The 24,535-nt window shown below is 39.9% G+C and overlaps 1 protein-coding gene across 3 annotated transcripts in view; it reads left to right on the forward strand.

Annotated features, from left to right (window-relative positions):
• The window catches only part of naaladl2 (N-acetylated alpha-linked acidic dipeptidase like 2), a 557,200-nt gene that overhangs the window by 376,016 nt on the left and 156,649 nt on the right, over window positions 1–24,535 (forward strand). For all 3 annotated transcript variants that reach the window (XM_085773820.1, XM_085773822.1, XM_085773821.1), the window contains 3 exons: window positions 13,571–13,663; window positions 22,302–22,489; window positions 23,178–23,306. In XM_085773820.1, coding sequence (XP_085629946.1) covers window positions 13,571–13,663; window positions 22,302–22,489; window positions 23,178–23,306 — 410 coding nt within the window. The remainder of the gene's footprint in view (window positions 1–13,570; window positions 13,664–22,301; window positions 22,490–23,177; window positions 23,307–24,535) is intronic.

A 24,535-nucleotide genomic window follows, 5' to 3' on the forward strand; every position in this document is an offset into this window, starting at 1 on the left:
CAAGCTCGAGTTCAGCATCATAACTGAATTGTGGGAAAGAGAATACACTTGGCCAAACCCACAGAACTGTGGATGATGATGAATCAGGAGATGAAATGGGCTCTGTGTTATCTGTGACAGCTCAGGAGATGGATGAATACTTTTTTTGAGCCGTGGGCTGCTTAAATTTGAAATTCATCCATTTAACTTTGCAAGTAGATCACCTTCAGGATGGCTTTGTCTTCTGTATTTTGGACATTTCTGAGTGTCTAAAATCGGCGTCTTTATATTGTAGGTTGTGATAGAGTCAACAAAACATTAAAGAAAATGTAGGAGACCAATGCTCACGTAATTTCCCTCTGACTTTCACCGCTGTTTTGTTAAAGTCACAGTCATTCCCTACCATGAACCAAAAAACTATGATTTTAACCATGATGACAAAGGCTGCCATAACCTGCTCAAAATCATCAAGCTTGGGGCACCCTTTAGTTTAAACTAAGGTTGAGGCTAGCCAAACCTTAACCACAATACTTGTGGACTGATTTTGACCATTTTTGGTTTAAACTTACTTGCTTACTTTGTTTTTTGATCAGATGACTTGTTGACAATCTATACTAAGTGATAGGATTAATGTAGCAATTATTGTTGTGGTGGTGACATGGTTATCCTCAGATTAATCTTTAGTGCTACTTTAGCATCTAAATGCTGCTTCAGAAGCTTTTCTACTTTCCAAGCCACACAGTAGTGGCTCGTAGCCATAGGCACCGATCCCATGGGTGCTCCGGTGCTCGAGCACCCACTGAACACGTTGAGCACCCACTGGGGTAGGGCTTAATTTGACCGCCGAACGGAACCAGTCATTCAAAATCTGTAAATAAATTAATAAAGTAATATCAAATTTTAATTGTGCTTAATCAGGTGTATTAATATCATAGCTCGACTGTTTTGGAGGCTTTTTAATCTGAGAAAAAAGAAACAAGGGGAAAAATGCGATAGACAGACGTCAATCATCAGGTTACACAATGACGCAAAAAATGAGTTTTGGGAGCATAAGGAAGAAAGCAGGAAAAAAAGAAAACAAAAAGGCATTATAGAGCCTCATTACAGAGACTGAGGTTTTAACGTTTTTTATTGATATTGTAGCGTCCGACTGGACATTAAAATGATGACGAGGAGTTCATTGCAAACCTTTTTTACTGGAACCGTAATAGCTACTGTCGGCCGTAACTACGCCAAAACAACACCATGACAAAAAGCTCTCACTTCTTCCTCCTCCTGCACATCAGTGTTTGAAGAGCCCGGTTCAGGGCTGCAACGCGGCGAGGTTCAAAAGCTCATACTGGTTGACCCTCAGTGTAGATAAAGAAAAGGTAGTAGGAATAAAAGTAAGGAGGCATGTCGAGATGACATATCTATATTGTATGTTATAGGCAGTTGTACCTGTCTCCCAGCAGGCTGGTCAGTGACTCGTGTACAATGTTTCTCTCACTTTATTGTTTTATGTCTTCTCCTATCTTAGTGCAGCCTAAAAAAAGCCTCCAGAAAGATTAGCAGTCATAGAAACGTTATAGACCTGATCTCTAACCCTTCATTTATTACATTCCTATTTTTATTGTAGTTGTATACTGTCCCTGTTTTTGTTATTTTCTGCTGTTTGATTACCTGAACAATTTTTTATTGCAGTACAGTTTTGATTGCCTCCAAATGTGACTTGACTCTTGGATGAGCCTCTTGGTTAGGTCATCATAAATGAGATTCGGTTGTTAATTAACCTATTGTGAATGAGGTGGGAGTAGAAATACAGTGACAAGCCTTTACGGTAGGAGCCACTGAGACCTTCTATCACAGAACAGGAGGATGAATAGATAAAATAATGGAGATGCTTTCTTATGATTATTCTTGATAGTTGTTTCCACATTCCTCCGTGAAGCCAAGGACACAAAAAGGAAGGGATTGGAGCAGGAGATTACCTGCTTAAAGATAACAAGGTCATAAAATACTTGTGAAAAAATCACAATCTGCATTAGAAGCACTCCTTCTATGAAGAAGGACAGAAATCAGCTAGGCAGCCATCTTTACCGTTAAAGGTTTCTCTCCCGTTGAGCAGCTTATCTGAAATAAAAAGGAAAAGAAAAGAAGAGAAACATATGTTCAGAGTTTAATTTTCTTTGCCCAAAAGACATTAATAGAAGATAAGTGAGGAGTGGAAATGTTTTCAGAAATACTATTGTATATAGACAGAGAAGGAAGGAAGGAATTATTTTAAAGGGCTGGTTCAACCAAATGGAAAAAAAATAGTAGTAATATCTAACCATATGGTTTTAGTATAGTCTTCCTGTATTGACAGGCTTGGGGAGTAACGGATTACATGGAGTGCTGTAACAACGTTACATAATTAGGATACAAAAAGAGGTAACTGTAATCTGTTACTGACAGAAAAAATATGTAATCAGATTACAGGTATATTTTACAGAGCCATGGGGGGGAAGGAGAAAAAAAAGGATAAAAGACGAGATCTGTCTGTCTTGGGTGAGGGATCCCTCCTCTGTTGCTCACCCTGAGGTTTATCCGATTTTTCCCTGTCAAAAGGGTTTTCCATGGAGTTTTTCCTCAGTTGACGTGAGGGTCTAAGGGCAGAGGATGTTGTTATGATGAGGTGTAAAGCCCTTTGAGACAAACTGTTTGTAAAAACGGGCTATACAAATAAGATTGCCTTGCCTTGCCTCACAAAGGTTTTGTGAGCCGCTGTAGGTAACAACATCGGGCATCAAGCATCAGACCCGGCTGCAGAAGGGGGTGTGGGCATAAAATATATATTCGGGGGACACACTGAGCTCTCTCCACCTGTGGTTGTGGTATGAGAGCATGCAGTGTTATTATGTTGTGTGTTGTGCAGTGTAGCGCTGTGTACAGTAGCCTGTTAACAGTGCCAGGGCTAGCTTCAACTGTTTTCGAGTCCTGTCAGAGTAAATATGATGATCGGTGATAATTAAAGGGATAGTTCACCCAAAATTCAGAGCTGTGAGAATTTTCAGAGTTCTCCATGCCTTCTCCGAGTTACGGGGGGGTCCGCGCAAAAGTATTTGTCCATATAATGGTTGTGAATGGATACCAATTTTCTTCGTCCAAAAAGACACACCAAAAAACATAGAAATACCTCCATAGTGCTCGTCTGTAATGTCCCTCTTGTATTGAAGCCCCGACATGAAACCAGATGAAAAAAGCTGCGTTTATCAAAAAAACATTTTCATGTGGATAGGGCCTCAGTTGTGTCGTCACTGTTGACATAAAGCCATGTGTTTGATGAGATCTGGCAATTTTTGGCATGATCCCCTAAGGAACTGATCCACTAGTGTAAACTTGGCCTTGGCACGTTGAGGTGTGACTGTGAATGTGGTTGGGCCGGGTGTATGTGTGTGTGTCTGGATGAGAGAGAGATGAGATTTATACAACATTAAGGGGTAATCACTGCTTTAAGAGTGTAAATCCCCTCTCATCTTGGCTCCCTCACAGCGAGACTCTGCCACCTTCTGCTCCTCTCCCTCGCTCCACCTCCTCTGTCTTTCACTTAAGTCTCCACTCACTCATCCCCCTCCCTCTGTCCTTCCACTGCATTTTTTTTGTATTGTTTTGTTTTTTTGAGTGTGGATGTGAGGTAGTCCTCATCTCTTGTTGCCAACGTGTTGCCCCATTGTGTGTGTGTGTGTGTGTGGTTTGTCTGTTTCCATTTATTCCCCAATAAATCCAAGCAGCTGGTCACTGACTGGAACACTGCTTTCTGCTGTTTCCCATGTTGCACAGATAACAGTCACACATACACACACGCAGTCTGTCACTGTTACGCACCCATGCTGCCTGACACAGCCAATCAATGATGCACCCCCAAAAACCAGTGGCCCCAGACACGAGTACAATTGATCCTTCATTGCGGGGGGGCCTGATTGTGCACGCATGTAGCCTACTATTCCTACCCCGGTGTTGGTTTCAGTCATGAGCCTTAACCCCATGGTGTTAGTGATTTATTTATCCAATCACTTGAATATAATGTACTGGAATTCTATTTTTAGGTGTTTTGATGTTTTGAGTATCTTTCACATGACTCCTTTGGCCTCTTCATCTTTCATACTTTCAATGTATCATTGTCTTTTGGTAGTTTTGAGGTTTTTTAATGGTATGTATGTACGGTATGGTATAGGGTGTTGCAGTATAGTGGGAATATTATTCTGTGTGTCAAAGCACCAAAATGCTGTGTTAGATGCTGTTCCAGTTACTGTTGAGGTGCTGTTGGTTTTGGAGTGCACCATTCCAGTGTGTGTGCTCATTTATCAAACGACGATCTTCTGCAAGGGTCGGCATTTATCAATCTGATTGTGAGCATAGGACGTACGCAAAAATGTCACACCAGGTTTGACCAAGTGTACGCACATTTGAACCAGCATTGTTTATAACATGCAGGACAGAGGCTGTGTCGGATCAGACAGATATATACAGTATATACACAGTGTGATAGGACAAATTCTCATTAATCAGCTGTTTAAACAGTAACAGTCAATGACCGACCTGTTAGATTGTTAGAGCAGTAGCTACACATCACAGACAGAAACCTCCTCCAGGTAGAATCTCCTGCAGCAGAGTGATGATCAGCTGCTCTGTCTCCTTCTCTGCCGGAAACAGAGCGATTGAGGAGGGAAATGAGCCGCTCAAGAATCAGAATCAGCCTTTACAGAAGTACAGCGAAATTACAGCAATCAACCCGTCCGTACATATACAGCATACAATACATTACAATAAGAGCGGTAAGAGGGGGGAGGAAAAGGGCAGAAACAAGAGGAGAGGGGAGGAGAAAAAAAGCAGCTCCCAGACTATGCTCCTGTGGGGGAGTACAGTGTGGGACCGGGGAAAAAAACCTCAGCAACATACAGTAGGCACATATAGAGCACACTTTACAACATAAGAACTCAAAAACAACTTGTACTGGGGGAGGGGGGAAAGGGGGGAAAGGTGGGTGGAGGTGTTCCAGCGCAGACAGGCAGCCAGCCGAGGCCACAGCCATCTTCAGCGCAGTGCGGACCCCGCTTGTCTCACTGGGGGGTGCTTACTTACTGATTGAAATGGTAACAATTAACCATTGAGGTGTTTGGCAAACATGTGACTTCATGTCAGATTGTTGTGCCTTATGCAGAGAACTGTGTCTGGTGCATTTAAAAAGCATGCAGGGATATTCAGGTGTGGTCAATTCAAGTTGGGATTCTGTGATATTTGCCCTGTTTTAGCCAGGAACCATCTGAAATTGTCTGTGATGTAAATGGGGTAATGTGGCCAGATCCACATAGAAGGATCCATAACCTAAACAAAATTACAGTATTCTCTATTTTACATTTCACAGGAATATTTTTGGTTCTCTATTTGTTGTGTTTACAGTAAAACAAATGAAAAACTGACACTGTTACTATGCAGTTTTCTATCTTTCTTACTGTACTGTAATTGACGTAAGATTTTTTTTTTTTAAAGAAGAGGGGGAAAAACTTTGTTGTGAAAAAAAACCTGTCAGCTGATTATTGTAAAAATTCTACTTTTGAACTTCACATGTTGTTTGAGATAAAATAGCAAATACTGAAATGTTTTGTGTAAAGTTCATCACTGTGTTGCTGTTAATTTGAAAGTGATTCAAAACGGCGCTTGTGTGTATCATTTTGTTGCTAGAATGACATTTTTAGAAAGAATTGTTAGGTTTTGATTGTAGAGTTTCATTTTGACACAGCTGTGAGGTGTTTTACAACAAGTGTTTAGCTTATCATTATCTTATCTTCTCAAAAACTCTAAGTATTGTCACAATGTGTTTCAGCTATTGTTAGTAAGAAGTTTTGGTTTTGAAGCTCTGATCTAAGCATTCACTTTTTAGGTGTAAGCATTTAATACATTAAATTACGATTGTTTTCAGCCACCAGATTTATCAACACGATGCCAGTTTTATGCTGAAATCTGCAACACCTCTCTTAAATCAGACGTGACACTTGGCGCACAGTCGCACACTGATATTTACACCAGGATCTACACAGATCCTGTGCAACTTTGATAAATGAGGGCCGCTGTGAGGAGAAGTATCTGTGTAGACCATGCTTAATTTACATCCAGTAGTTCTGCAAGGGAACCTTCTTTTTTCAAGTGTTTCCATTACATCAAATGAGTTCGACAAAGGGAGGGAACGAGTGTGAGAGAGGGAGAGACAAAAGTAAAGACAGAGGAGAGAGTGCAAGAGAGATGTAATCTGTCTCCAATCGATTGGCTGCACCTCTGACCACTCTTGGGATCCCACTATCATTTGTTTCCATCTGTCTGCCTCCTTTCATTTTTTTCTCTCCTTTTAATTCCTTTTCTCCTTATTTTTCTCTTTTAATTCCCATTCAATTAAGGCTGGCTGGATTGCTTGGCCATTGGTTAATTGCTCAGGGGGCCTCCATGCAGACCGCCAGACATTAAAGAGATGATGTGGTCACTCTTCTCAGCACTGTGTGTGTATGTGTCTGTAAAAAAATTATTCAGTTGTATTTGTACTTTTTTGGCCTAGGAATGCCCATTGGTGTATGTTTGATATTTCAAACGACTTTTGCTTCTATAGGTGTATCGCTTTGATAGTATCGATAATCATTGATCCTGTCCTAGCCTGCATAGTTTTTCTTCTTCCACATATATTCTGGCTGGAAGTCTTTCCTTGTAACAACGCCAAACTAGCCGCACAAATTCATAAATAAGTGTGACTCATAGGGCACCTTACCAGCTGTCATCCATCTGCAAGATACCAGTTATCATGTTTCAACATATAGCACCATCCTAGGTCACTGCTTTGATATGGAAAGTTCCAGTGGCCCTGGGAGCTTAGCGCACTGCAGTGAAACCCAATGTTAATAGATACAATTCTGAAACTTGACAACACCTGTGCTGCAAATTCGCAACAGAAATGTTTCCAGGGGACACTAAAAAGTGATGGACCTGGTTGTTCAACGCCCAATTTTGACTTCTGAAATTAAGAGGATTGAATAATGAGTGTCCCAAGAGGCTCATCCTTTCTGTCTTTTAAAGGGATAGTTCACCCAAACTCCAAATTTCACTCATTATCTACTCACCCTCATGTCGACTAAAAGCTGCGAGAATTTTCAGAGTCCTCCGTTCCTTCTCTGAGTTACGGGGGGGTCCACGTAGCAGTATTTGTCCATATAATGGTTGTGAATGGATACCAACTTTCTTCGTCCAAAAAGACACACCAAAAAACATCCAAATACCTCCATGCTGCTTGTATGTAATGTCTGTCTTGTATTGAAGCCCCGAAATGCGAAATTGTCCCGAAAAAAATTATGTTTTAAGCTTGTTTGTAGCGGAAGCTCCCAGTGTCTCGGTTCACTGCTCTTCCTGTGACGTGATTTGCACTGACCGGCGGAACAATTTCTCAAGTCGGGGCTTCAATACAAGAGGGACATTACAGACGAGCAGTGTGGAGGTATTTGGATGGTTTTTGGTGTGTCTTTTTGGACGAAGAAAGTTGGTATCCATTTGAATTTTGGGTGAACTATCCCTTTAAATAGTTTTTTGCCATAAGTCTGATTTGTCATTTTAAGGGAACCGGTTTTTGTGTTTCCCCACTCAATTTTCTTTCTTTTTTTTCTAATTTTTGCATGTGCAAATGTATTTGGAAAACACACATATTCTATTTCAGCAGCTGCAGTTCAGAGTATTAGGTACTGATGCACTCTGCTCTCTAACTTTAGTGTGGGTTTGCTGTATTTTGCTGTGTGTATCCAAGAAAGCATGTCCACTTCTCTCATCTCTTCAGCCCTTTTAAATTGACTCATTCACTGAACACACCCTGTCCCCATCAGGCCTCAGGGCTTTGGCTCTGACTCTATCTAAGTGGTCTGTCTGTTGACCAGACAATTACCAAGCTCGTCCATCACTTCCTCTAGGGCGTGTTGCAAGCCCCTGTTTACCCTGGCAAGGCTGACTGATTGTAAGCACACATTTACACACTTATGTGCAGACATACACATACACCCACAATGCTTCTGCTTTTGAGAGGTCCAGTGAAGTGAGTGTTGGGCGTGTTGACAGGAAGAGTGCAGGCAGTAGGGGAAGAGTGAGACAGTCACATTATCCTGCCTGCACATCATAAACCACCACGTATATGATTGGGTAAGTTGGCTCGTCTGCAACTATTAAATTTTGATTTGTGGTTAATTATGGTCTCTGATAGATCTTATTGACAGTAAAATAAGTTGCCAAAGTTTCTTCGAGCTCCTAAAAATTAACCTTCAGATAAACTAAACTTGCTTTACTCATTTTGTGACCAATGTGTATTTGGGTGAAATGCAGGCATTTGCTTCCATTCAGAGCAGAACAGCATTAATAAGCTCAGGCAGCGATGTGAGACGATGGATGGTTGTGGATGATATACCAGCTCATCCCAAAGGTGTCGAATGGAGTTGTGGTTGAGGCACAAAATTAGAAGCATGCATTGTCAAGTGTCAGTGTTTGCCGGGGCTTCACTTAATTGGAGCTAGTCTTCACCATGAAAACCAAACCAGAACTTGTGGTTTTTAAAAACGCGGTAAAAAAAAATCCTCATATCTTTGGCTATGTTTTGGTTAATTGGAATCATATACAAATATCCTAAATCAGAAATTTAAGGCTAGTAATGAACTATGGAAAGGCCAAAATAGTGGACAATTCATCTTTCTCTTTCTTTTTCTCTTATTCTCTCTCACACTCTCCCTCACATACACACACATGCGATCCCACACATTCATCTTAAACCAATTAAGGCTGTAGAAAAATCATAGCTGAACAATTTGACTTCAACAAGTCAACTGTGGCTGAATTCCTCCTTTGTCTCGTTTCTTCCGATTGTAATTTTTTTTACCCCATGCTTTCTTTCTTTCTTTTTCTGTCTCTCTTTCACTCCCTCTCTCACTCACTCAGAACAAATGCCAAAAGTGAAACAAATTTCTGTGGCAATTACGTCGCAAGACCACGGAGGGAGAGGCGAGCGAAGCAGAACAATTTGAAATGGCTTATAGAAAGGACTCCCAGGCCCTTTAATTACACCACTATTGATTGCTGTGTGCAGGTTTCCTACATTCACTTACCGATTTTTCCTCTCAACTCTGCATTTAACGGCCTACCCTGCAGAGAACGGCCACAATATGCTTCTGAATGTGGACTCCATGATTACAGATCTGCTCTTTTCATTAGATGTCACTTATGGTTTAAATGGTCTAGGTGATAAAATCAGATTTTTTCAATGCAATATGTAATGCCTACAAGTTACACAGTAAGACAATCTTCAGGATCAAATTTCTTTAGTCTTATGAAAGTGCAGCTGATGTATTTTTATTTTATTTTATTAATGCAACATTGAATTTAATTATTTATTTGGATTATCGTTTATCACTGAGCAATTTAGGGGGGATTAAGGGGACAAAAAATGTTCTTGTGTCACCGTAACCTAAAATGAGATTTAAGAAGTATTAATTCTTTTGTGTAACAAAGGCTATGTTATAACAACATATTCAATTCATATTTGATCCTTGAGCTAAATGCTGACATGCCGGTGAAATTTGGACAGACCTTACCATTAATTTGTCCTTTTCTCACTGCTGCTTTTTTTTCTTTTTTACTTTATTTGTTCGAGTGGGACAGTGTACATTAATGAACATTTTAAAAAGATAAAATGTAAATGCACCCAAATATAGCCAAATAGCTAATTTCCGTTGGCAGTCCCCCTGCCAGAAGGAGCATGGCAATGAGACACACAACATGTATGATGTATGAAATGATGCAATGTCTTCATAAACATATACATACAGAAGTTACAAGACTTTCACATTTAATTCAACTGTATGCAGTAATAGCCCCTTTTTAAATGTTTCCATCGTGTATCAGAACTTAACTCAGAGTCACCTCTTACCTGTAGAAACAGCCCAATCTGTAAACCCATTCATCATGAAGGGGAATTACTCTATGACAAATCGCTCTCGCTGCGTTCGTCTGCAGATTGAATACACAAACGGGCCACATGTTCCATCCCTGCTCTTTAGCCAAAGTCATTTGTGCCAATGTCAGAAGTGATAAATGGGTTGTGTGGCGCCTATGAGAAAGCAGTGAATTTTTATAATGTATCGCACTGTAGCAAGAGGCTGAGCAGGCAGGCAGAGATGAAGGACAGGAGCGGAGCTAGAAAAGTGGGCTGTCATGCTGTAGTGCGGTGCTATAGGCAGGGGACCTCTGTCACACAGTCTGAGCGCCTGCTTCACATCTTTACTGGCACCTCGTCTGTATTTCCCTCAGATATCCAGCCATCAACCCCCCAAGAGCTTTCAGCTGTCCAGCAAGGAAGCAGAGCTGGCAGACACAATAGGCAGTGACTCTGCTGTCAGATGCATCCTATGGCACTGTACAGCGTGTGTGATTGTGTGTGTGTTCTTCTGCTGTCTTTGTGAGAGCAAATTTGCATTTCAGATACTCACATCCAGGATATTGCCTAAATTATTCAAATTTTCCCAGTGAAACAGTGTTGAAAACAATTAGAGTAAAGCGTTACATTCAGTTCACTAATCTTATACTGATTCAAGATAGAAGAGGAGGAGAGGTACCATTCACTGACCTCCACTTAAGGTACACTCTTGTGAATATACTTCTCAACACCTCAAATGAACATAATTATGTTTTGGACAAAGGAAGTCCCCATTATAACAACATGAAAATCAGTTCTCAATGTAATATGAGTCTCAGGGGGGGAGAGCTCTAGTGCAGAGTGATATTGAATGTACTGTAAGGCGACGGCGCGAGACCTCAGCAAATTGTTCTTTCAAGTGACAATGTGGGACAATTATTCTAAAAAGCCAGGCCTCACACCAGTGTTCTGTAATTGGCGTGATGCAGAGAAAACACAAACACAGATGATGGTAGAGGTGGGGACGGTTTGATCTGGACAGACACAAACACAAACAGAGCCTGTAATTATTGTAATATCACTCTGACTGGCAACCACATCAACCGATTAGCGTACACAGTACATTGCAGATCTCTTTTTTTTTTCACCAACTTTCAGCTCAATCAAATCATTATATTCACCTCTCTTCCAAAAACTTCAGCGTTCAAATGACAGAAACATCTGTCAACTACGGCTGGACAGCAGATGGACTGAAATTACACAGAGGAATCTTATTTGCGGCAGGAAATCGGCATCAGGATGACTTGTACTCAAATGACAAACAACAATCCTAATCAGTTTTGCCATCTTACCAAAATGAAAAGTGGAAATAAGCTTAAAAAACAAACAAACAATCGATCACACTGATAATCTACACTAGTTTACACACCACGCCTGCAACAACTACATCTTGGGAGTTGGGAGCCAAATGAAGTTGGCAAAGATAGTTGCCTTAACCCTCCTGTTGTTCTTCTGGGTCAAATTGACCCAGTCTGTTCCCTTCTTCCATCCTTCCTTCTTTCCTTCATTTCCCTCTTCCTTCTTTCCACAATCCTTTTCCTCTCCCTTCCTTCCTTCCTTCCTTCCTTCCTTCCTTCCTTCCTTCCTTTCGTCATTACTTCTTCCTTCCTCCTTTGATCCAATTGACCTGATCTGTTTCCTCCTTCCAACTTTTTTTCCTTCCTTTTTCCCTTCCTTCTTTTGTCCCTTCTTTCCCTTTTCCCTTCCTTGAATGAATCTGTTCCCTACATCCATCTTTCTTTCCTTCCCATTTCCCTCCCTCCCTTCCTTCCTTCCTTCTTCCCCTTCGTCTTTACTTCATCCTTCCTTTTTGACCCAATCTGTTCCTTCTCTCCTTCTATCTTTCCTTCCTTTTCCCCTTCCTTCTTTCCTCCAATCTTTCCCTTTGTCCTTCCTGCCTTCTTTCCTTCCTTCCTTCTTTCCCTTCGTCCTTCCTTCCCTGACCCAGGAGGACAACAGGAGGGTTAAACGGACCCCGCTCCAATCAGCATCCACCTCCCACTCAAAAACAAGCCAAGACAAGAGAAAACCAGGACAGGTGAACAGCACCAGTCTTAGGCAGGAAGGGAGAGCAACTAAAACACTCTCACACAACATATGATTCAATAGTGATTCCAATCTGGACTGGCAGCTTGTCATTGGCTCTCACTTCCCAGCTGTGTATATGCAAATAAACATGCATGTTATCGTCCTCAGCTAATTGGGCTACGAAAGACAGGTCTGCTGTCAATGTGTTTGTGTGTGAAAGAGAGCGAGGCATGGAGGAGCTGATTGAATCACGCTGCTGCACATAGATCTACAACGAAAGAAGGTATTCACTGTTTAAAATGATAATACTTTCGATTCATTATAATGTATTGGGTCTAATTACTGCAGAGGATGTCAGTTGAGTTGGTGGTTGATTGGTTTGATTGCAGTCTGAGGGAATGGAATTGTGTCTTCATTTTGTCTTGGGTGTGTCCTGACTTTCAATTCTGATCAGATCACCTGAGGCGAGTGATAGTTCTGTTACTGTTATTGTTACATGTTAGGTAACTTGCTCAATTCATGGTTCCCAGAGGATACATACTTGAATTATCCAGTGACCTCCTCCCCTATCTTTATTACACCCCATCCTGACATACAGCGAGCGAGCGAAGGTGTCCTGATATGCAGCGTGACGATTTTGTCGCGAGTATATTCTATTGGTTCAGAATCCAAACCAATCAAATTATCGAGGGACGTAAACAAACTTCTGGCGCTATTTTTAGATTCCTGGCATTTCCTGGTTGCCGTTTTTCACATCTTGGAGTATTTTTTAAAGTTGCATTTGCAAGTTGCAAGTGATGTTGCTTGCAGCATGTCAGGACAGGCTGATTGAAAAGTGCGGTTGAACCAGTCACAATAACACAATATCACAGCAAACATCTCAATGGAATCTTAACCCTCATTTCTGATTTCCTCTGTGTCCATCTCTGTGGTTGCACAGGTTTATTCAATGCATTGGTGTGTATTTATTTTGTGTATAGTGTGTGTATTGCTACCTGCAAAAGGTTCTCTGTCAATATATCTTATTTAAAAAAAAAATTGCACTCCTACGTGCTGCATAATCACTATGCAATCAAAAGACTGTTTTACTCTTCAGGAACTTTCTTAGTGTTATATAAACCTACTTTGTAGGAAATAACTTAGAGATTTGTTACAAAGGGTTTGCACCTGTGAGTAGGTAGAGAGGATCAATCAGTCAGCATTGCCTAAGGCTAACCTGCTGATTGGAAATGGCTTGTTTTACTTCTCCACCCTGCGATTGAAGAGTGTCTTTTTAACCTGAGCAATCAACCACTGTGGATGACGGAACACTTTCCTTCCTTTTCAGTTTGATTTTCAAAAGTTTATGCAGCAGAACGGCGGTTTGAAAACAAGATTTCTCAGATAGAATCTTTGACATTCATTGTGACAATAATTTCTGATTCAGTTTTTCTGAACTTACTTTAATTTGCAAAAAAAAATCATGCATAATTATTTTTGAAATCTTATGAAACAGTTATTTCAACAAGGTGTTTTCCCACTCCAGTGCATCCTAAACTTTGTTTCCTTCTATTTTTATAGAACGAAAGAAGATAACGCTCACTGTTGGAAACCAGCTATCCCACAAGAAAATCTACAACGTTGTGGGATACCTGAAAGGAAGGAGGAATCCAGGTTTGTACAATTAATAATATGATAATATGGGTTGATGTTTACCTCAGTTTTTAGAGCAGCCACCCCATGTGTTGAGGCTACAGTCCTCACTATCAGTCTTGGCAGAGCACTGCTTCCCCTTTCTCGGGTGTTGAATGGTTTGCCAGAATTTCTTTGTTAGCAAACCTAACCAAGAGGGCAGTTGCCAGGAAACCAATGGAGACCCCACAGATATACTGCTCCAAAAAAGGCAAACAAGCATAATCCCAAAATGTCCAACAAGGTTGTTTTTTTTTCTTTTACTCAAAACTGTTCAACAAATATCTGTAGATGGTCATGGCTGGCCGCTGAGATTATTTTCTGCTGATAAGGCAGGCCATTGCTGCTCAGGACGTGGAGCGGGTCATCCACAATTCCTACAGTACGCAAGTATGCTCAGGCAAGATACTGAACTTAAAATAGCAGATATTCATCGAAGTGTTGATTTGTGAGATACAGTATAAATGCACACTCATCCAGCTTATCAGTGTTAGCTACATTAAAATTAAAAACATAGAATAACCTGTTCCTTTGTCATATTATTATAGGTGTAGCATTAGCTGCAATTGTGTCAGATGAGTAATATTACAGAAATGCAGCATGATGTTACTAGATAAAGCCGTTACAATCACCTGTGAAGTGCCCATTTGGGACGATGGAAAATATTGTTATCAATCAATCAATATTGAATGTGAGGTGTCGAAACTGTCTTTCTTTACAAAAGCATGCTCAAAGGTCGTCTGTGAAAGAAGCTCATTATGAACTAAAGGTGACCTCTAGTGGCTGTAATAAGGTCACAGTGGATGGATGAATCAACATTACGCCACCGTCACTTTTCCTGTATGAAACCATGTTGCTTTCACCCACGATTGTATCACAAACGTATCTGTGTAGTTATTATTGTAACCATGACAGTGAAAATCACCCTAACCTGCAATCTCCCATTCAACCCTGCTTAAAACTCCACAGTCAGAGCAACAGAAAGCATGATTCAGTAGCATGTGCAGAAATGTGCCAGATTTACTGTCTATCGTTATCACTGCCTTCTTTCACCCATCTCCCTCATTCTCTGTTTCTGTCACTTGTCCTGTCCCAGAGCCCATACGCCCTCTGGTTCTAAATAGCTGGAATGGTGATGCGCATCTTGGTGTAAACCAGGGGTTCTCAACTAGTCTCACTCTGGGACCCACATTTTCCCTTGGTCATTAGTCACGACCCACTTTTATAGAATTCAAACCAAGATTATTATTTTTTAAAGCCTTTAAAAACTCATTTTGCTCTTTATTGAGCAAAGTGCATTTCAGAGCACATGAATGAAACTGAGGATATCAAACTGCACAAAATGGAGACCAACAAAACGATATATTTGACTTCTAATGCATCTCTGCATTCAGAGCATATTTCCAAAAGTGAATAAATATCAAATTGCACAAAATAAAAACCCACAAAACAAAACAAGATTCACTGCATTCGTTAATAAGAAACTGATATCTTTGCATTCAGGGCAAATAATAAGAAAGTGAGGAGGAGCATTACAACTGCATGTGTTCACGTGACGCGTGCCTTTCAATACAAGTTATTTTTCAAAATAAAAGATGTCCAACATCAGATGTGCATTAAATATTATTTACTTTTTTGACCAGCTGTCTGCGACCCATCCAGAACGGGTCCGCAACCCACTTTTGGGTCCCGACCCACCAGTTGAGAACCACTGGTGTAAACTACGTTGTTTATTTTCTATTAACAGAGCAGGGGCGGGGTTTTTTTTTAACACACACATATTGAGGAGTGATTGAACTTAGTAAAATAAAAATGCATACCTACAATTACCAAACCTACCAGTGCCATCAGAGCCCCTTGGCTAGGAAACAACCTGAGATGAAATAGAATCAATGACTTCTATCACATTACTTAACTATTTTTCATGAACATTTAAATGATCATTATTTTCTTTCTTTCCTTCTTTGTTGGTCTTCTCCACTCTACCAGTCCTCTGTCAGCCCCAGTAATCTCCAAACACATTACATCCTTTTAATATTTAAATGGGAGCCCATCCCCCTGCAGTCAGCTGTTTCTGTCCCAATCCTGTTTGAAATTGCTGCTCTGCAGAGAAGACCTTTCATTGTGCCCTTGCCTCGCCCTCACATCTGTCCTCCTCACCTGCCCTCCTTTCCACTCAGAGCAATAATTTGCTACTGTACCTGTCCTGCCCAGTCACTGGTGGAAAATTACCTTTCTGATTTACACTGTGATATTAGGCAGCCATAATGGGCCACTAAAGCAGATAATATGGGCCACAAATCTCTGGAGGGAGCGACCCTTTAACTGGTTGTTGGCATTTGCTCATATGTCCGTTCTATGCACATTTGCCTAGACCCAAAAAGAATGAATATTCATGCATAGCAAAGGTAATTTCGTCAAACTGACATTTATGTTTGCAGCAAATTACTCTTACTACTATTTTATTTCACTGAAATAAAAGAGTTTTTGAAAATTCAAAATAAATATTTTAAAAAATCATGAAATACCATGGCAAAAAGAAAAGAGTGAGAGAGATTGCAATTAAAAGCTTTGAAGAGTAATAAAAATATGTATAGTTAATGGATAACAATAAAGGAGGTAGAGCAAATAATCTTTGATGGAATCTATTGTGGTGAGAAAAATAACAGACTTAAACTGCACTGAGACTTGTCGACTATAAAGTTGTACATGTTCTCATAGCATCTTCTCAGTAAAGATATTGTTTCTCTTGCCTGGGGATCTGGTTCCGCAAAGATAGACTTTGACTGTGGTTTATACCATTTGTACTCATACAATGCACCATGGTACAATGAATTCCATGTAAATTAAGACTTAGAAATAGGCGACCAAGGAACCACATCCAACTGCAGGGCTCTGCTATCAAGGCAGAAAATCTTTGTCTTTTGAAAGAACTCAACAGTTACAAGGACATTCCACATGGGAAATTGAGCAAAGAGCTTAATAAAAAGAAAAATGTTCTCATTTCCGTCACAACAGTGTTAGCAAACCACAGATCATGAAGCGCTGTTGTTCGCTGCTACTGGCCAGTGAAAAGGTTAACCAAAACTGTTCAAACAATGGTCTGACCTAGCCTTTAAGTTTGTAAAACTAGACTAAACTAGACTAATTTATGAGCATAATTAAGACTGGTGTAACACTACAGACCAGTCAATAATATCTGGGTGAAACACAGCAGTGGTTAAAACAAAAATTCAAATTCAAGTTCCTAGCAAAGGAAGTTGATTTGACAACCATATACGGGTAGAGTCAAGATGTGATACTGAGGTAATACTTCATCCAAAGCTTAAAACAAGGATTATTTTTTGCTTTTCAAAATATTTAGCTATACTCTTCTTTAAATGTGTAAAAAGCCTTTATCCAACAATGGCTATTTCATATAGAAAAGATAAAAGAGGACAATGGAAACATGGGAAATAACAGATCATGGCCAATAGATGGCTCCACCAATTGTTAAACAATGAAATTCAGAAAAATAGAAAAAGAAAAGAAGAAACACCATATCTTTGTAATGATAGAAAAAAAAGTTATTATTCTGAATATCATTGTTTAACAATTAGGTGAAGCCATCTATTGTCATGATCTGTTATTTATTTCCCATGTTTCCAATGTCCTCCTACCTACCCAGGTGATTCCAATCATCCCATATATAAGGAGCATCAGTGTGCTGAGGGTTACACCCTAAGGAAGGCTTTTGTGCCGAAACACGAAGGCTGTAACCCACTTTCATTATGTTTTTATCTTTTCTATATGAAATAGCCATTTTGAATAAAGGCTTTTTAGCTACACAAAGACGAGTGCCTTGGATTTTCCTTTTTTGATGATCTATATTCTCACCAAAGAGCACCTTTTTCACATGATTAGATTAACCTTCTGGGCACATGGTAAATTTATTGATTTGTGCATTTCAATAGTGCACCTAACACCTAGATGTAAAAGTAAGCAGAGCAAGTGCAGGTAGACTGACTGAGCCAGTGATTGGCTGAGGACAAAATCATCTGAAGACAGAACAAGCACAATATTTGTGGATCGTGCATTCAAGAAACACATAAACACAGTAAAAATGATGCTCTTGAACCTGTCATGCGGCCGTAATGAGGAGTGAATCATCTCGCTTTGCTTTGACAATCTTTGTAAAAACTAAAACACGTAGGCTACGTAGCTTACGTCGTCATGCAGTTTGAACATGGCAGCGGGGCCGAATGGTGCACTTCTCATCGAGCTCGATAACATTTGCTAGTGGAAATAAAACCTACAAAGATATAACAGGGACTTCTAGGAGGAGAGAATCCTACTCCAGGCTGACACACCTGCTGCTGCACCTGTTTCTCAACAAGTGCCAAATAGTGAGTGATGTTACCATGACAGCCGCCGCTGCTCCCTTGCTAAATTCGGCCAAGCACTTTTGGTGATGAAGCAGTAACGTTAGGCTAATAGCTACAGCCCCGCCAGTCGACATTGTAACATCATGGACGATAGCCTAGCCTACTTTGAAAGAAAGTGACTGAATCATTGGACAGTAAAAAAAAAAAAAATACTGTCTGTGGTCAACTGAGCCCTGTCATCGCTTGCTGTCATCATCCAAAGTAAGATCATTTACTATTTTGTAGCTATCTGGCGTGTTTGTGTGTGTGGCTCTAATGCTGTTGTTCTTCGGCCTATTCTGGCAAACAACAATTTGCGTTTGAAACAAAGTCCTTGTCTTGTAGGCAAATAACTCTCAGTCAGAGTATTTAGGCAAAAATAGTTCTTGTCTCTGTGTTTCTACTAATGTTGAGAACAAACCTAGTATGTCCCTGGTTTTAAGTCTAATCTAAGTCTCATGTTTACTGTAGCCTATGTTACTGTACTATGAGCATGATGACATAACGTTAGAAGAATAAAATCAAGATTTGGATGCATAAAAACATCTCTTACATTGAGGACAAAATACTGACTACACTAAACCTCAGTTGGTGCTTATTGAACTGTCATCATTCCTTGTGGCCTCAGGGCAGTGAGAACACAGTTTCATACATTTAGCCTAATGATTTTCATTATTTTTATTTATTTATTAATAAGTGTCTCATCTTCATGTTTAATTTCATCTGCACCCTTAATCCCTTCTGAATTCAATTAAACAATAAAATAAATTGCAGTTTGAAATATGACTGATCTAGAGCACTTTATAATAATGGTTGTTTATGTGATTTACCCTCCCAGCTCCTCACATTGCAAGAGTATATTGTCAGAGTCTTAGGCTAAGCTAGCAGGCTTCTCCAAGCACTTCTTTTCTCAAACAAAGTCATCAGTGCTTTATGTTTGAGTGATGAGGTTTTCTCTGTTCTTCGCTTCGCCTGCAGGGAGCTGCTTTGTTCATCCATTTAACAGGAGCAATCCCCTTTATCAAAATACTTGGATTTGCACCTTGGGTAAAATATCTCAGCAAAAGAGAGAATGAGACAGCATGCCAGGATAAACTGTATAAAAAGTATATTTGAATAATATATTTCTTAACTTTCTGCACAAGGAACCATAAAAAACTGTCGTGTTCTAGTGAAGACTGTGTAAGACCACAATGAAGGGAAAACTAACCATGAAAACATACAGAATGCCTAAATCTAACTCAGTCCCAAATCAGCAGTGTTCACAGTAGAAAGCAACAGTTGCTTATTTATCTAATTGCCCCCCTAATTAACAGGTTAAATAGATAAATAATAAACTACTAAAAGGGATATTTCAACATTTTGGCAAATTCGCCCATTGCCATAATCCCTATTGTTTTAGGGGTAGGTTCGTTACCTTTAATTGTCAGTGCAAACTGGCGGGGCAGAAACATGAGCTGCTCAGCTAACGCTACGGAGGCATATTGTATTTCCGGCTTTCCCTCATCAAACTCATCAAATACACAATCCAACAAGTTGTGACCTGCACATTCACCGCGCTACGAAGTAATAATGGAACGTTACAAGACAGAGTTGTTTTTGAGGCAAATGGCAAATGCCAAAAAACTTAACCGAAACTGCATTTCAGATACGGCTTCTGGGCGGAGTGATTTCAAAAGCAAGTAGTTCTGAGTATTTGCTTCATGTGTCTACATAATTATACGTTATTATTTCATAGCGTGGTGAATGTGCAGGTCACAACTTGTCCACGAGAGTGTTTTGGAGTTGTTGGATTGTGTATTTAGTTTGATGAGGGAAATGTGGAAATACCATGCAGTTTGCGTACTGCCCCGCCGATCTAAAAACAGCTTGCACCGACAATTAAAGGTGATGAAAAATGAACCTACTCCTAAAACTATAGGGTTTATGGAAATAAGTGAATTTGCCAAAATGTTGAAATATTCCTTTAAAACTAGACAAAAGAGCAATAGATACTCATGAACCCCCTCCCCCCAGCCATGTGCATTTGTTTTCAACAAAGCTGGCGAGAAGGCAATCCATGGAGCGGTGGAGAATGTTGTATCGTATGTTTTAAGATGTGTATATTTGCGTAGTCTTATCTGTCATAAACAAGAGATTACAGTTTACGGGGCATGGCTGTGTCATGTGCCACTGAGATGAGAGCTGGGACACCAGGCCGGAGGCACTGATCTTGCAAGGTTGGTTTTCAGCCAAGAGATGCTAGGTGGAAGGCAGAGAGCCTCCATTTTCCCCATAACAAGTAATTCAACCATCACAATTACTCCAAAGCTGTTTAATGAAGGTGAATAAATCTTGCATAGGTCCTCTTTACACTGCAACAGAATAAAGTTACTCATATTTTGTGTTGTAAATACGTATTGTTGTTACTTCTAATCTGTTACTCCCCAAACTTGCTCATTAAAAAAACAATAAAATGCAAATCAAAGAACAAAAAAAGAAGTCCTAGACTGGAGAGACTAGAAACAGGAGAAATCCTGTCTAAAATGCAGGATAGTTTTCTCCATTAAGCATCATCCCCTAATTCATAGAATTACAAGCACAACAGAGTCCCACAAATGAATCAAAATGTTGCCAATGATTACAATACTATAACACAGTGGAGAGCTCTGTGTAACTTGCTCTGCAACTGCTGACAGGAAACACCTGTGGTCTTTTTGTTGCAGACACTGACCGGTCTACTCATTAGCCAATTTCCAATAGCTGTGGTGTTTTGTGTCTCACCAACCTCAGTGAGAGAGTGCAGGTAATTACCCTGCATTCATGTGGAGACAATTATTGGTAAAATTAGGTTCCAGCTGGTAAAATTCACTTGAATGCAGAGTTATTGAAGCTATATTCACAGGGGTGTGGTGGGCAAAAGTTAAGATTTGCTCGATGGTAAGAAACTTCTGAACAATGATGAAAGTTCATTGGTTGCTGTCCACCTATACTGTAGAGTGATGTAGATTAAATACAAAACTTAAATATTAGCTATGAAACACTGGAAATGGCCAAAAACATTATAATATAAAACATCACTTTATAGCAGCCACCCCTTGTGCACACTGCAGATGAACACAAAGAACAACTTTCCAACTTGTGAATCTGACTCCTCTGTGGTGATTGTGAATGCAGCTTCAGTGTTATTACTAATATAATTCAATTGTTATGTAAGACCCTAATAATTAGGTTGTTAACATAGGGCATACAGAAAAGCCATGTCTATGTGTTTGTTTAGGCAATGTGTGAATCTAAGTGGCAGTGTTTGCTAGTGCTCATCAGGTTACACCCCGCCTTTCCGAAAATAGACTTCCATACTTCGTAATAGCAGGGTTCTCTATTTTTCCTAAAGACCCCGCTATTCCCAAAAGGAATTTAGGAGTTAAATGCAACAATGAGCTGTTAAAAACAGTTATTAGCACAAAGACCAAAGACAGTTGCCCAGTTTTCAGGACACTGCTGTAGCTATACCAGCTTGTTTTTTAGATGTCGACAGTGGATACACAGATCAAATCTTTTTGGTCACCGCCAAAGGGAGGAATTTTAATTCACTGCTTTGTTATTGTATGTCTTTTCAAAAGACTGTATCATTCAGGGTCATCTCATGTTAACATCAGTGGGTGTTAGGTTCCAGTGAGGTGAGCCTGAGAGGGTTTCTAGCCTGAAATAGCATCAGAGTAAGTATCTTGCTGTGAGGCAGCAGGTTTGATATGTTTTTATGCCTCTGTGCCGCCAGCAGCCAGAGCCATTTTCGTGAACACAATATCTCAGTAACACCTTGTCGGAGCTTATTCAAATTTGGTACAAATGTTCACTAGGGCTGCAGCTGTAAAGTACAACAAAATCTCTATCCACTTTTTCTGTTGTCTTTGTGGTGTGGAGAGAATCAGGCAATTGCACTATACTATTTTTTTTTAAAACAAGCTTTATTATTACAATGGAAAATAAAACCTCCATTTCTACAAAATCTAAAAAAAAAAAAAGTGAGTGATATGTTGAAATATCAAAAGAAGAAGGTAAATTTGAGCCTTTGAACTAGTAATTTAAACAAAAGTAAGGAACTGACCAAGAGCTTAGAATGCATATAGTCAGACATAAGTGAAACGATTGATTGATTTCCTGCTATGGGCACATTTTAAAACATTCTCAAGTGGCAAAAATTAATTAATTTTTTGAAACTATTTTTTTTATTTCAGATCGGTATGTCTTGGTAGGCAGTCGTCATGACAGTGACCAGGGAAGCGGGGCTTCAGCCATCATGAACCAGCTCATTGCGGCACTGACGGAGCAGACCAAACAAGGATGGGTGCCAGACCGCACCACTGTGTTTTGCTCATGGGGAGGCTCAGCCCTGGGAAACATTGGATCCTACGAGTGGGGAAAGGTCAGTAAGCATAAGAGCATCGTATTAAATGTCAGAGTACAGGTCAGAAGTCGTGGCTTTTAAAATTATTTAAACAAATGTAAAAGCACAATATATCACTGCAAACATGCATATATGTATATATACATACAGTACCATCTCATAGTACAGCACCATACCTTTTCATTTTTTCAAAAGCTTTTTCAGACATGCTTATTGCCTGGGCTTGGTGGCACTAAGCCAGCTAACAGCTAAAGAACTAAATGTCAACATGTGACTTGGTTCCTTGTGATATTTGCTAGAGGCTGTTGAGCTGAATATTGTATGTGATTTTTTAAATCTAAGTGGAAATAACCACAATTAATTGTTACTAGAAAAAAGAAGGAGGCCCACTCAAAACAGTAGGTGAAAATTTTAAAAATTGGAGACAGTGCAAGTAATTTTTTCATCTACTTGAGCATGTGCAACCAATGAATTGGCCTTTTTTTGTGTAACAGTGGTGAAACACGGATGGGGGCATTCAAAATATCTGGAATCTGTCATTAACAGGTGGCAGATGAAAAGGAAATCTGAATATTTGTGCATGCCCCTAAATCCTCTGCTTGCTCCTTATTTTTTTAAAGGCCACTGTGCAAAAAAGAAACACCTCTGTGTGTGTGTGTGTGTGTGTGTGTGTGTGTGTGTGTGTGTGTGTGTGTGTTTCCTACAGGATAACAGTGTTGTCCTACAAAGCAGTGCAGTGGCTTATGTCAGTCTGAACTCTCCAGTCAGAGGAACAGAGACTCTCAGAGCTACAGCCTCCCCCACTCTGCTGCAACTCACGTCAGATATACAGAAGGTAACTATTAACACTCCTCATTGTACCACTGTTGCTGTAATTAAATTTGCTGCAAATCATTTCAGATATACAGTATAAAAGCTAGCTGTGAATGGCAGCTCACAGCATTATCACAACTGAAAAAAAGAGAACACCGGCGGTAGACCTTCTCTGGCCGCTGAAATCTGCTGTCTGCGATTCTACTCCAACTACTGAAGTGCACCGCAGATACTCTGAGTGTACTATCAGGGAAAGTCGCAAAAAAAAATATGGCCATGACTTTTTGGGTATTTTTGTAAAAACATACTAACTATCACAACCAGCACTGAGCCAAGTCAACACAAAAAGATGTATTTATTTGAAAGCTGCTTTAGTGCTAATTTTTTTTCTGCAATACTTTCGTTTAAAAGGTGCTGAAGACTATGCTCTTCTGGGTCTGTGTAAGCTTCAACATGATATTCCACACCTCTTACCCACCCAGTACCATGACAGTATGTTTCAGATATCAACCACAAAAAGTGACTTCTCATTAGTGCCAGAGATCCAACTACTAAACATCAATTCAGTGGGAGTGTGAACTTGATGCAGCGTAGTATCACATTAGCAGATTTTATCAATACAAATGCCATATATTTTGTAAATTGAATATTATTAATTTAAATTTAGCTACTTCAAAACTACACTAGGTTTTCAGACTGTGTTGGTCAGTCTGTTGTCGGACAATCACATTCAGCAAAAAAAAAAGATTCTGATTAACCTTTTTCTGCGAAATATGACTGAAGTCACAAGTGGAAGTCATCGACATGCTTCCATGAGTTCAAAGTTATTTTGTTAAAGGTTAAAGGGATAGTTCACCCAAAATTCAAATTTCACTCATTATCTACTCACCCTCATGTCGACTAAGAGCTGTGAGAATTTTCAGAGTCCTCCGTGCCTTCTCTAAGTTACGGGGGGGGGGGGGGGGGGGGGGTTCTGCGCAGCAGTATTTGTCCATATAATGGTTGTCAATGGATACCAACTTTCTTCGTCCAAAAAGTCACACCAAAAAACATCCAAATACCTCCATACTGCTTGTCTGCAATGTCCCTCTTGTATTGAAGCCCCGACATGAGACATGAGAAATTGTTGAATTGAGAAATTCAATACAAGAGGGACATTACATACGAGCAGCATTGGGGTATTTGGATGTTTTTTGGTGTGTCTTTTCGGACAAAGAAAGTTGGTATCCATTAACAACCATTATATGGACA

This window comes from Trachurus japonicus, chromosome 4 (assembly GCF_045865225.1).
Source record: "Trachurus japonicus isolate A0001 chromosome 4, Traja_1.0".
In the NCBI taxonomy this organism is placed as follows: Eukaryota; Metazoa; Chordata; class Actinopteri; order Carangiformes; family Carangidae; genus Trachurus; species Trachurus japonicus.